At 40.1% G+C, this 14,141-nt stretch overlaps 2 protein-coding genes across 5 annotated transcripts in view; one reads left to right on the top strand and one right to left on the bottom strand.

The window, feature by feature from the left end:
- The window catches only part of ppp6r2a (protein phosphatase 6, regulatory subunit 2a), a 30,596-nt gene extending 22,870 nt beyond the window's left edge, over positions 1-7,726 (bottom strand). The window contains exons 1-2 of one of the 3 annotated variants that reach the window (XM_049567344.1): positions 7,275-7,726; positions 2,729-2,898 (exon numbers count right to left, since the gene is read on the bottom strand). The gene's annotated coding sequence lies outside the window, so the exon portion shown is untranslated. The remainder of the gene's footprint in view (positions 1-2,728; positions 2,899-7,274) is intronic. The other 2 variants (XM_049567347.1, XM_049567345.1) reach the window with 2 other exon arrangements.
- Positions 7,727-8,772: 1,046 nt separating this feature from the next.
- Positions 8,773-13,932, top strand: cbll1 (Cbl proto-oncogene-like 1, E3 ubiquitin protein ligase). 2 transcript variants are annotated; one of them, XM_049567349.1, is made up of 6 exons: positions 8,773-8,916; positions 9,939-10,103; positions 10,825-10,931; positions 11,901-11,984; positions 12,065-12,138; positions 12,348-13,931. In XM_049567349.1, exons 1-6 carry the CDS (start codon positions 8,904-8,906, stop codon positions 13,357-13,359), a joined length of 1,455 nt encoding a protein of 484 aa, XP_049423306.1. In that variant the 5' UTR covers positions 8,773-8,903; the 3' UTR covers positions 13,360-13,931. The 2 variants fall into 2 exon arrangements, with proteins under 2 accessions (XP_049423306.1, XP_049423305.1); XM_049567348.1 differs by having other exon boundaries at positions 8,859-8,916; positions 9,936-10,103; positions 12,348-13,932.
- The last annotated feature ends 209 nt before the right edge of the window (positions 13,933-14,141 follow it).

Genomic DNA, 14,141 nt, shown 5'->3' with positions numbered 1-14,141 from the left:
TTTATATCATAGACTATGTTTACAAGGACTACAACATTGTTGTATTTACTTAACCTCTTCCACGACATCTCTGCATACCACAGACCCTCTTTTGTCTTTTTTAGGGGGAACATAAGACCTTCATGACATATGGCAGGTCAACAGCAGGCCTATAGGCCACATAAAAGTAATATACATCATCTGAAAGCTGGGAACCTAAAGATTATTTCAAAGCACTGTGTTTTAAGTTTTTCTCTTCATGAATATGTAATTAACACAGTGTTTTAGTTAGGCTTATAGTATAGAGTATATAGGGGCTTAAAACATTATGATGTAAGTATATGATGTCAATTCCCATGATCAATTATGTCTTCTAAATTATTGCCGCATATTTTCAGTTGATGCCATCTGTGATTTGGTATCCAAAACTTTTCGACATTTGGGGATTACTATAACATTGCATTTTTCGGCGACTGGATGGTGAGTATTTCTGTTAGGGAAACTGCTGAGAAACCCCCTTATTGTCAATATAAAAGTCATTTATCATCTAAATCCCAGAGGCCTCTAGTTTGTAGTTGTTAAGTTTTATGAGGCTGTAATTATCCTAAAGGTCACAATAGGTCATTTTATACAGTGTACATGTCCATTTAAAAAATGGTCTCACTACAGTGAAACGGCCACTATGGTGCTAACATAATCACACATGAATAAAAATGGGCTCTGTGAATCCACAAGAAGCTCAACTTTCCAGTCTTACACAATTTCAATACTGTTTACACACCCCAGTATGCAGAGATATTCATATACAACAGGCAAAAATATTGCATGGTACTATCATACAGTGGGCATGTCTGTAAAGGGGGATACTTGTGGGGACCTACAGAAGGCATTTTATTCAGATATCTTGAGGTGAGTGGTCAAGGAATTCCTGTGAAAATGGCCATGCCCCCTCAAATTTTAGCCTAACTTTGGAGCGTTATTTAACCCCTTTCCTGACAATCTAGCATGACATGGTGGGAACCAATGGATTCCTTAGGTTTTCACAAGGCTTCAAAACTCAGTCTGCTACAGCCTCTGAAAGTCAATAGAGTCAGGCAAGGATTTCGGCATCATAGTGGATGGGAGGAGATTAATCGTAAATGTTCTTATAAACTGCATTTCCTAATAATATGATAAATGATAAATTTAAGACTGAGTATTCAGATTTATGCCGCATTAATGTAGGTAGTTGGGTATGTATAGACTTGATGAAAAACAACAATTTATTGAAGTTTTCATAGGTTTGCAACAGGAACAACAATACATTCTCTACTGCTGGATGTCCACAAAGGTCATTATGAAAATGACAGAAAGATTGAGTCTGAAGTCAAGTACAGGAGGGTAACAATAATGCTGTGACATAATGTGAAGGTGATATCTTCAGTCAATCATTAGGTTCAGCTGTATAAAATTTAAATGTTGATTTGGAATTGAATATTATCAACATGAACAGGAACTAAGAAACAAGATCATACTTCTCCTGTTTTAGCTTCTCTGCACTGGCTCTCTGTAAAATCCAGAATTGAATTTAAAATCCCACTGTTAACTTATAAAGCTCTAAAGGGTCAAACTCCGTCATATCTTAGAGAGCTCATAGTGCCATATTATCCCACCAGAACACTGCGCTCTAAGAATGCAGGGTTACTCGTGGTCCCTAAAGTCTCCAAAAGTAGATCAGGAGCCAGAGCCTTCAGCTATCAGGCTCCTCTCCTGTGGAATCATCTTCCTGTTATGGTCCGGGAGGCAGACACCGTCTCCACATTTAAGACTAGACATAAGACTTTCCTCTTTGATAAAGCTTATAGTTAGGGCTGGCTCAGGCTTGCCCTGTACCAGCCCCTAGTTAGGCTGACTTAGGCCTAGTCCGCCAGAGGACCCCCCATAATACACCGGGCACCTTCTCACCTTCTCACCTTCTCACCTTTTTTCTCTCTCTCTCTCTCTCTCTCTCTCTCTCTCTCTCTCTCTCTCTGGAGCCTTTGTGCTCCATTGTCTCTCAGATTAACTCATATCACAGCGGTGCCTGGACAGCGTGACGTGTGTAGCTGTGCTGCTGCCGTGGTCCTGCCAGATGCCTCCTGCTGCTGCTGCTGCTGCCATCATTAGTCATTAGTCATACTTCTACTGTTATTATACACATATGATTACTGTCACACATGTATATTGCCAGATATTAATATTTACTTTCAACATACTGTACCACAGTAGCCAGAACAATAACTATAATATTATCACTTTCATTAATGTTGTTGTAAGCTACTGTCATTATCGTCTGTCCCGCATCTCTTTCTCTCTCTCTCTGTCTCTCTTTCGGTCTCATTGTGTCATACAAATTACTGTTAATTTATTATGCTGATCTGTTCTGCACGACATCTATTGCACGTCTGTCTGTCCTGGAAGAGGGTTCCCTCCTCAGTTGCTCTTCCTGAGGTTTCTACCTTTTTTTCCCCGTTAAAGGGTTTTTTTGGGGAGTTTTTCCTTATCCGCTGTGAGGGTCCTAAGGACAGAGGGATGTCGTATGCTGTAAAGCCCTGTGAGGCAATCTGTGATTTGTAATATTGGGCTTTATAAATAAAATTGATTGATTGATTGATTGATTGACATGTCCCCAGATCAATGGAAATACTACATTATTTACAATAACAACAGTTGCACTATTGTGGTCCATGTAAATGTAAAAAATGCAACACAGTGGAATGCTGACACGTACCAGTGGATGAAATGTGGATATCTTTAATCAGACCTCCCCCACGGGCAGGCAGGCATTTGTGTTTGTGCAGACGACAGAGAGTGTGGCGAGGCCTGGCATTTATCAGCATCGGTCTCCTCTTAAAACGCAGGCCTGTTTAGGAGATGAGACGCTGAGAGGCTCACCATAACCTGCACAACAGGAAAAACAGCGGAGATTATTTATCAACTGTGCAACAAGATTTTAGAAGAAATGACACTGTGTTAACATACAGTTCAGACAGTATTTTAGATCCGTACAAATACTGTATGTGAACGTATACATTAAGACTGATGAAGCTTTGCAAGTTGGTGACATAGCTCTGCATGGGTGCCAACAATACATATTGTTTCTACATGTCTTTTGAAATACTCCACTTTGTCCTCATTCACATTTCTGCACTCCACTCTTTTCAATTTAAAATCTCAAAGCTAACTGGCTGGAATGATAAGAAATCCCATGCAGAGTAAAACGTTGATTTACCTGTTATTTGTAACTTTAGTAGTAAGATTATTAGGATAGTCCGGTGAGATGTTTACCACTTCTAACATGAAGACAATTCTGTTGGTAAAGAGTCTTATTGTTATTTATGAACTTAATACCATTCCAACTAACAGCTAATGACAGACACTACGTTTACATGCACACTAATATCTCTATATTATTCCCAATATGACTGTATTCTGAATTTTATATAGGTCATATAAATAGCAAATAGCAATCCAAATGTAGCATTTTCAAATTAAGACAAGTGGATTATGTTGGTATTATTCAGGTTTTAGGATGTGTGTTTTAGGGTTACAGTTTGTGACACACAGCATCTTGCCTGTTTACAGTCAGCTCTGTGTGTTGTACACAAAACAGACTAACAGTTTGCAAGGCTGGGGTAGAGATGTATGCCCAAAAGAAAAGGCCATATTTGTGGTCGGAGGGAGAAACACACCTACTTTTATACATTATGAAAGACTTGAATATCAACAGGTCTTTGGATATGCACAAATATCACGACTCTAACCTTGAAGGAATTAAAGACGGAGGCTGTGTTTTCACCGTCCAACAAGTCTGTCAACAATGGAAAACTTTGAAAAAATCCTATTTTGATGCAAAGAAGCAAAACAGCACAAGCGACTCCATTTTGCTTTAGCACAGTTGGGGCACATTAAGCAGCGTATGCACAGCTGTACCTTAACAGGAATATTAGTTAAATATTAATTTTCATTGGCCATATAGACAGCTTAATAGGAATATTGTCTTTCTGGAATAAGGGCAACAAACCTGAATATATGTGTGCATGCAACATAGTCAGTGATGTCTTTATCTCTAAAGTCAAATTTACAGAAAGTAGATTCTAGTTTTATGAACATAAAAGCTTCAGACTACATCTCAACAATCCTTGCTCGGAATTATCATTTTTTAAATATATCTCTAAGCACTTACACTGTAGCACTAAAGATGCTTTTAGTTATTTGTTCAAAAGATGAAAACAATTCAAATGATATCTAACTCTTGGTCCTACGGGACCCCAACAGGCACATCACAGGATGTTTTTCAGCTGTCAAACATATTTAAATAACTTCACTCATGTAAGCCTTCTCTTCACAGCTGTATTACTTAAGAGCAATAAACAGAAACTTAATTAAAACATACATTTTAAAAGGCACTGTCATGAACTCAATGCATGGGTCTGAGGCAAGATTTGTGAGACATCCCCAGTATTAGCCTGTCTAAAGTTACATCTGCTTTGGTGGATCAATTATTATAAAATTATGTTGTGACTGAGCACACTGCTTTTGTTCAAACCTGCAAAGTCTTTTCCCAAATGTAGAAAAACAAAGATACCAGATATGTCAGGACAGAGTATGGAATAATATGAATAAAACAACATATAATACATCTACAATTATTTATGTCAATGGTTAAATCAAAAATCATAATTATTCTGTCGTGGATTTTAATATTTCACCCCATATCAGTGTGGTATCAGTTTCAATAAGACACAGAAGATGTTTAAAAGCTTTAACGTAATTTAACATGACACTTGGGAACATCAAAGTGCCCACACATTATAAATGGGATGTTGTCTTTTAGGTTTAACTTAACTCAACACAATGGGAATGTTTACTTGTAGTGAGGATTCCCTACAAGACAAACTGACGAGGAAAGCGCATCCCTCCGGTTTTACACTACTTATTTTGTGGATTTCTTCTGTTTTATGAAAATGCATTAGGCTAGAGTCAATAGGCCCATATCACATATTACTGTTAAGTCAGATGTTGACATAAAGTTTACTTTAATTACATAATAGATTATGTTATATCAATGTTAAACACTGGAAATTATGATGAAATATTTTAGCTAGTTCCCAGGATTACACCCAACAAAACCAGCAGGTTACTTGTTGTTGAGAACTACAAGGAAGTCGTGTGCATGCTCATCACTCTATACTCAGACAGCTGCTGAAAAAGATTTGGTCTTTGGTACTTTTCATGTCTCATCAGCACCACAACAGAGGCTTTTAAGTGCCTACTATCAGATGATGGTAAATGGAGAATGCATCTTAAATGATGACAAACAAGTATTTCACCTTTTTGTGACTACGCAAGCATGTTTAGTTTGTTTTTCCTCTTGTGGTTACCGTGGCGGCTAATCTTGACAACGAACACACGAGCAGTGACAATTACATCTACTGGTTTGGTCAAAGCTAACGTGTCTCTCTGAGCAACATGCTATCAACTGTTAATCATGGAAGTAAAACTGAAGGGGGAAATCAAAGTGCTTCCTCCTTTTTCTTTTCCTTTTTTCCTGACAAGGACCCTTCCCTGCACATGCAGCAGCGTCCATCTGGCATACATTTACAGAGTACACAAGTGCAATAATAACCCGCTGAACGCTCCCTGTGGACACTGAACAGGAAAGCAAATGCTTGACTTTACATCCAAAATAGAACCCACCAGAGGCAACCTCAACAAAAACAGTCTACTGGCACATATAACAGACGATGAAAAGAGGAACAATGGCACATACAAAGGGCATACGTGTGGATGTTGTGAGCCAACAATTGTCTGTACTTAGGCAAGTTAAAAAGCCGCAAAATCAAGCACAAGGAAATTCCACCTGCACTTTTACATAAACTCCCCTATACTTGCTGAATGTAAAGAAAGATGCAACTGGTGGCGACGAAATGTCTATCACACTGTGCTAGATAGTGACATAGTGACATGCACTACCAAATGATCAAACAATCTAAAATGGGGCACTTCATAAGTCAAACAAAAGCTACAGTTTTACTCAGCCTGTCGCTACTCACTGGCTGCAGTGAAGTTGTATAAACGTGTAAACACAACTATATCTAATGTTTGATACAAAGGTGACACTCCCAAAACATTGAAATAGTTCTTTGAAAATAAAGCAAATGACTACTTGTGCTTTATATCACTCCATCACAATGTAAAGAGTTCCTGGGTCTCTTCCATTCACAATATTGACTACCTTTGGGTTTGTTGACTGTCAAAGATAAGCCATGCATCAGACTTCGATAACTTGAGATGGGCACCTGGCATGTGATAGCTGATGACACATGCATTTTAAAGTGCTAGTTAAACCAATAACAATAAAATGATGTATCTTCATCATTCGTTTATGTTATTTTGATATATACCGGGGTCCCCTATTTGTAAAGCCTGATTAACAATAAGAGACACACTGGTAGGTTGCTAAAGAAATGTAAACTGAGCTGCAGTAGCCTTGGCATGGAGTGCACATCAACTGACTTGCGGTAGGAGCTCAGATTTCTGTTTACTTCAACTCCAGTGGAGGTACCACTACCGAATAATACAAGATCAAAACAACGTAGATTTGCTTTACAGTGATTGCAGATCTTACGGTAAATGTTCACTACTCACTGTAGTCGTTTAAACACGAGGTCCCTCTTTTTTTATTCATCTGGAATTCAGGTGCAAACAAACTAATCTCTGTGTCGTGTTAGTTGATTTCAGAAACTCAGCAAGGCTTCGTTGCTGTTGGCCTCAGCCTATTCCGAATGGCTACACCGAAAAACACAACTTTACTACTGTCTAGCTTGTTTGTTACTGGACATTTAAAAGGCCTGCAGTGTTATAAGGAACATATCGGTGGGATAACAAGTTACGTTAGTCTCGATGGCACCAGCTACATATGTTGAACGTAATTTATCGACTATTTTACGTTAACTAGAGTTAAGTAATCTAACAGTTTAACAGATTTCTTCGACAAAGTTGGCCGTTTAACCAACATTAGTTTCGTCATCACCGTTACTTGGTGATTTAAAGACAGTAACTTAGCAAACTTAGCAAACTGTTTAGCTAACGTTAGTTCCTCCTTTCCTCTGATTTGCACGTAAGCTAAACGGCTACTAACAGTTAACGTGTACTGAGCCGAGTTAGCCAAGTTAAATAGCTCTCCAACTTGGGTTCAACTTTGTCGATGCAGCAGCAGAGTTAACGCTAGCTAGTTGTTCAAACTCATGACGATCTTTCCGTCCAAAACTTACCTTTGATTGAAAGCCCGCTGCTATTCCTTCCGTCTGTATTAGACTGCTAGTCGAGTTTTTCGTCAAGCAGCCAGCTACTAAGTCACTAGCTATCCAGCTAACTATTAGCTAGCTGTGTTAGCTAACAGACATTAGCCTGTGAGCGAATAGTGATTTGTTTTGAAGAAGGGGTCAGTCTGCGACAGCACAGGCTACTGTTAGCTAGCTCAACTTGGCTAACGTTAGTCAAATGTGGCTTTAAAGTCTGTCAAATAAACGGTTCTCTAACATTAACGGCTACTTGACATTAATAGCAATACATGTTATTTCAGATATAAAGTGTATGATTCGTACTCACGCACAAAGTAATTCAAACCGGGGCTAAGTTTAGCATGCAAAGCAGGAAAAACTCAGTCATATTTTTCGAATCAAAATGGCGACATGGTTACGAGAGCGCGCAGTAGACCTACACTGGGGACGTGCATTGACTTCAGACAGTGCACTGAGCTCAGCAAAGCATTTTGGAGAACTGAATGATGCGACAGTGCGACACTGTTATTTTTATAATATTAAACGACACTAATAGTGAAGTTCTAAGGGCCTTAAACTGAAAAAAATATATATATTTGTTTATATTGGGTCAATATGGTCTTATCAATGTGCCACACTAAGAATGAATGACCTTCATGGAATTTTAACTATAGGCTACAACACTAACAGATTGCCCGTAATATGTTTTTAACATTTTGTAAAATGTGTTGTGTGGGCATAAAACAGCCGTTGATTAAATCAGTCAATACAAACTGTGTTCAGTTTAATTAAAGGGAGTTCGCCCCACGCAGGTGTTTTTTTGTTTGTTTTGTTTTTACTTTTTGAGCAACCTGGATGTTTGACTCTGTGAACCTCATACAAATAATGTCAAGATTTTGAAAGTGCACATCTCAAATTACCTTTTGGAAATTTCACAGAGGGAAATTCAAACCACCTCAATTAAGAAAGGCGGTTTTCAAAATAAAATATTTCAATACAGTCAATACAGTGGTATTTATCTGTCAAAATTAAGTATTCAGTAGTGAATAAATTTCACAGTTAACAAGTATTTAGTTCCAAATAGCAAGCAATGCTTTGTTGCCTTTGTTTGCTTCCATAGCAGTGATTCATTACAATGTTCTGCCCTGCAGCCAGGAAACTACTGACACGAAACCATGATATGAATGCTAGAAACAGTTGCAAAACTGTTTTTTAAAAAAAAAGTAATGTTTGCGTGATCTGATTTTCTTAAAAAAAAAAAAAAAAAACAACTTACCAGTAGAATCTGACTGAGCCCTATGTTATTAGATATATCAGCAATGATAAAATAAATATCCTTGAGTTTGTAATATCATAGTTAATTTTAATTTTATATACTTTAATAATCCCCTGAGGGGAAATTCAATTTAGTTACCTTTTATTCATTATGTCCTGAGTTTTCTTATTCTACTGTTTTGTTTTTTATCTTCCCTTATCCTCATCTCTCAACTTTTTTCACTTTCCTCCTCTTCCTTTCTTTCCTTCCTCCCTCTGCTCTTGTCTTGCTTGCTTTACCTCTTTCCTTCACCTCTTCTCCTCGCCCGCTCAATCCCACAATGCATTGCGTTCACTCGCTGGATCATGGACCAAAGCGGTAAGCAAAATAGCCAGTAGGGCCGATGTTAGCAAACTTCTTTTATGCCATACGTATTTCCCCACGCAGTTATAGTTGCTGTTGTGCCAGCTCTACAAATAACAACATATCATCCTCTGTGTCGGCTGGTTCGCTGCGACACCATGTTTCTCCCAGAGCAGCGTTAAAGCTAGCATAGTCCAGGCTAATGTTAGCAAAAACTGGCTAGCGGCGGAGTAACGCTACAACACTTGTGTTCACCAAAATATACAGTTAAGTTCTAAACGAATCTATAAGGTCACATGCCTTGTTGCTGCTGAGTTTACATGGCTGCTAATTTGAATGGCAAACATAGTATTTCCACATGTTAGAAGGCGTAACTGCTAGCTGCGATTGAGTTGGGGCGCGAATGCTAACGTACATCACCAACGTTTAGCACCATGCTAACCGATTTAGCAAAGAGCTGGCATAACTTAATGCATGTCTTCACAAAACTTGCTGAAATGTATGAGTCATTCATCCTGGCTTTTTTAGTTTATGGTCTTAGAAGCAGACCACCAAGGTCACATTAAATGAATTGCGGTGTCGGTAGTATGGCTGTATACCCAAAGTTACTAGACGTGATTAGACGTTCATAACTTAGAACGTTAATGTAAGGGCTTTTGCAGTGGGAAACGTGCCCCCTCAATAACATTCATATCAAAGTACGGGATCGTTATTCAGTAATGAAATAGGGGCCACAATGCATCATGCTCATCATAACTTCGAGCATCATTTCCTGAAAGCTCACTGTAAAACTGTTTTCGAAAGGGCAATGTCCATTTTACAACAAATATAACGAGAAAACACAAATTCAGTGGGATTTCATCTTCCACACTGCTCATTTCAGTTCTCCACTATCATTTATAATAACCATATCAAATGGGTGTAACATTGACTAAAACGCTTCAAGTACATGTATTATAATTTTGTGGGTTATTTAAATTTATGCATTAGTACAACTCAAAAGCACCATTTTCCTACGCAACCTTTTTCCCCAGCAGACAATGATCTTCAAGGAAGCGATGGTTCTGGGAGTTTGGGAGGCCCAGATGTACGCAGACGAATCCCCATCAAACTCATATCCAAGCAGCCCATAAGGAGCAAACCTCCGCCCCGCACCCAGAGACCCAGCAGCAGACCATGTAAAAGTGAGGCTGGAGAAGATGGTAGGCACATTCTGCAGTGCACCGTTCTGCAGGAGCTATGGTAGTCCTGTTAGTGTCTTTCAGTCAGGGTTGGTGAGGGTCAAAAGTTTGACCAAGTTTTCCTGTTCTGCCAGATGTCTTCATGATGTGTGAGATTTTATACAGCATGTCGTTTGTGTACCAGCAGTCAATGCAGTGAGGAAAGTTTTCATTGTTTTACTTTGGATTATCTTAAATGGAGGTCTCAGGACTAGGACTGGGAAAATACATACTTTATAAAAGTAAATATAAATTGAGACAGGAGTTTCAGTGATAACTGATTTTTTTGTATTTTAATTGAAAAGTGTGGTGGTATCATGCACTTTAGCTTTGCACCACAAGAGGGTGGCAATAAATTACCCATCATGACCATAATTGACCACAGGCCGCAAATAATCTAATGAGGATTCTACAGTACACAGTACAATATTCTTCTTAATTGTGATATCAAATATACAAGTATTACTTGAACATTGACTTAAAGACTTACTATGCAGTCTTGTTTTCCTATAACATTCCTATTATTTTCTATTTATTTATTACTTTTTCTTTTAGTTGTTGATGTACTAGAGATATCCATTATTGCAAATAAACTGAGATCTGGTCATAGCCCTATCAAGGCCCATTGTCACTACTAGTTACTTTAGGGCTTTCTCTGTTATTCTTTATTGTATCATTAATATTGGTCTTTTGTGTTTTACAGATAGCTTTGGCTTCAAGCAAGAGGAGAGGTTTGATTGTGGAGCTAAAGCTGGTGATGTGTTTGCAAGTCAGAGGAGATTCCCCCAGGCAATGTTTTGGGACTATAAGGTACATCGCCTGTTGGGAGTGAAAAGATGCAGCAGCCCTTGGGGCGTCGGTGGCTTAGTGGTAGAGCAGGCGCCCCATGTACGAGGTTGTTGCCGCAGCGGCCCGGGTTCAACTCCACCCTGTGGCTCTTTGCTGCATGTCACTCCCTCTCTCTCTCTCTCTCTCTCTCTCTCTCTCCCCCCTTCACGCTTGACTGTCCTGTCAAATAAAGGCTAAAAATGCCCTTAAAAATATCTTTTAAAAAAAAAGATGCAGCAGCTCATACAGTGTTTAAACAGATATTAATGACAAACACTTAATTTTTAATTTGGGGGGGGGGGGGGATCAAGTACTGAAATTCCTTGAAAATGTCATCCCCATCCCTTTTTTATTTTACAAATTGCTCAAAAAGTCCTTGAAATTCAAATAAACCACAGAATGCTGTCTTATATTTTGACCAAAGATTTGTTTATGAAGTCATTGTATTTAAATAACTTTGGATCACAAATTGCTGGGCTTTATCTTTTTTTAAATTCTGGTGTGTCACCACCTACAGCGTGCTCTCACTCTCCTGTCTGTTCTGGCCTTGAGGACGTCCCACCAAACGTCGTAGTTTATTTTTAGTTCACTCTTGAAACCCTGTTTTTCACTCTCTCTTTAGCAGTGAGCAGTTGCAATAGCTCTGCCGAAAACTAAAAGTGAAACTTAAGTTCCAGTTAGCGGTATTTTCTTTTGCTGCTTCATTCACATTCAGATATTTTGTCGAGGATTTTACACAGTTATGCCTAAAAAGCATGTCATGTAATTGATGACTATAGTTGAGCTTTAAAAAAAAGTGTGATAATTAACCCTTAGGGGGGATGTGTCAGATTCACTCGCAAAGAATGAACAAACAAAGAAGACAAGTCCTCAGTACAGATGGTGTCAGATTAAATGTATGTGAGTGTGTTTTAATGTATAACTGTGTTTGTTTTCCTCTTTATTTAACAGTTAAATCTGATTGGAGAAAGGGATGAAGTACCAATTCACTTTTGTGATAAATGTGGTCTTCCTATCCAGCTCTATGGACGGATGGTATGTATTTTTATTAAACTGACCCTTTCTCTGCAGGCAGTCACAGAAAACTGTGTAACTCTTGTCCTCTTATTCCTCAGATCCCCTGCAAACATGTTTTCTGTTACGACTGTGCTTTGCTCCACGAGAAGAAAGGAGAAAAAATGTGTCCTGGGTAAGTTTTCTGGAGACATTTTAAATATTTAAATGTGTTGTGGTGAATATTGCAATTTCTGACAGTGAATCTGAATCTGTTTTTGAAATACTTATTGAACCTGTTGTAGCAGCATTTTGCTTAAAAGCGTGTGTAGTATTCTGTAATGTAGCTCCTTAGATTTAATTTGTTATTGCATTGTGTCACTGAACTTTTTTCCTTGTGTTCAGCCTCACCATGTACAACTGCACAGACCCAGTGCAGCGCATTGAGCAGTGCCAGCGTGGTTCCCTCTACATGTGCAGTGTTGTGCCGGGATGCAAGCGCACCTACCTGTCCCAGCGTGACCTGCAGGCCCATGTCAACCACCGCCACATGAGGGCAGCCAAGTCTTCCAGTGGCCGACAGGACCCCGTGCACCTGCCCCCTGCATCCGAGGTCCCTGACCGTTTCCGAGTGCCCCCACCTCACTTACCCAAGAACCATGTTCACCTCCCCAACCCACTCCAGCACGGCAGTCATGACCCCTACAGTCAGCCGCCCCCACCTACAGCTCACGAGGCCCCACCACCGAACGCTCTTGGTCCTGAGACATTCCGCATTGCCACGGTAACAACCCGTAAGCACAGCAATCTCATCACTGTGCCCATCCAAGATGACTCTTCTTCTCGGGAGCCCCATTCTGGAGGGCCAGGCCCTGCTCAGCCTCCCCACCATCATCCCGGGGACTATCCTGGCCAACCACCTGTAGTCTCCCACTCCCACCACATGATGGCGCCACCGCAGCAGCACTTTGGCCCCCCACCTCCTCCGCCTCCTCCTATCAGCCACCCCATGCAGCATCCTCCCCAGGCCTCTGGTACACCACACATGGTGTACAACCAGGCCCCTCCTCCACCCATGTCCACAGCTCCTCCGCCAATCACACCACCACCGGGCCATATCATGGGCCAGATGCCCCCCTATATGAACCACCCGCCCCCAGGACCTCCACCACAACACAGTGGCCCACCCGTCAATGCTCCCCCACCTCATCACTACAACCCCAACTCCATGCAGCAGTTCCCTGAAGACCAGGGCACCCTCAGTCCCCCGTTTAGCCAACCAGGAGGGCTCAGTCCTGGAATGTGGCCCGCTCCAAGAGGGCCCCCACCTCCGCGTATGCAGGGCCCTCCTCCCCAGGGCCAAATGCCTGGACCACACCACCCAGATCAGGGCCGCTACCGGCCTTATTATCAGTAAACTGCCAACTGAATGAACGGGCAACAGTCGGTGTCATTCTGTTCATACCACTTGTCTGAATAATGTGATAGTAGACCTCAGGGTTACAGGATGTAACTTTCATTTTGATATGACACTTGCTCTGAAGCAAATGTGTATGTGCTGCACATTTTAGTTAAGTGTCTGAACTCCCCGCTGAACATACAATAGACTTGGAGAAGAGCAAGAATATCCCTTTTTTTTTTTTTTTTTTTTTAATAGCGTATGGTAAATATTTCTGTATATATGTCAGCTGATTTCACGCATTGTTCTGTACATTGAAAGACGCTAACTATGTCTCAATAAATTTTTAACAGCAGATGTGCATCTCATCTTTGTTTGATGTGATGACTGATGAAGGATCACCAGTTGGTCTTTTTGCTTTGAAGGTTCTTAAGAGCAACAGTTAGCTTTGAAGCATCTGAAGCTTTCTTAAGAAGATCTCTAATTTTGGTGATTTAATCAGGTTTTATGAAACAAGACCATTTCCTCAAGTTGAAGTAGTTATTTCTCTCATGTGTCTTTGTGAGTTTGCTCTTCAGTGAAAGGTAGAAAATATCACACCCAATGGTTTGTACTAAACAAATGCCCTGTTTTAACTTTCTGGTGTAGTTAACACTACAGGACATTGTGTTTCATGTTTATCAGAATAAGCTGATACTTGGGCAGCTGTCTATTTCCTTCAGGTCCTTCTATCACTGACAGACTTTCAGTGTCTTCAGAAAAAGGTTATTGCACTTCAGTAAGTGCAGTAACACCTCACC

This window comes from Epinephelus fuscoguttatus, linkage group LG22 (assembly GCF_011397635.1).
Source record: "Epinephelus fuscoguttatus linkage group LG22, E.fuscoguttatus.final_Chr_v1".
Taxonomy (NCBI): domain Eukaryota; kingdom Metazoa; phylum Chordata; class Actinopteri; order Perciformes; family Serranidae; genus Epinephelus; species Epinephelus fuscoguttatus.
Note: the sequence above shows the minus strand (reverse complement) of the source record. Positions and strands in the feature narration are given on the sequence as shown.

Bases quoted from the DNA above. Each gene is read 5' to 3' on its own strand.
- cbll1 (XM_049567348.1), top strand. The intron at 10,104-10,824 runs GTAGGCACATTC...TGTGTTTTACAG, and splicing joins AAGTGAGGCTGGAGAAGATG to ATAGCTTTGGCTTCAAGCAA. The intron at 10,932-11,900 runs GTACATCGCCTG...TTTATTTAACAG, and splicing joins CAATGTTTTGGGACTATAAG to TTAAATCTGATTGGAGAAAG.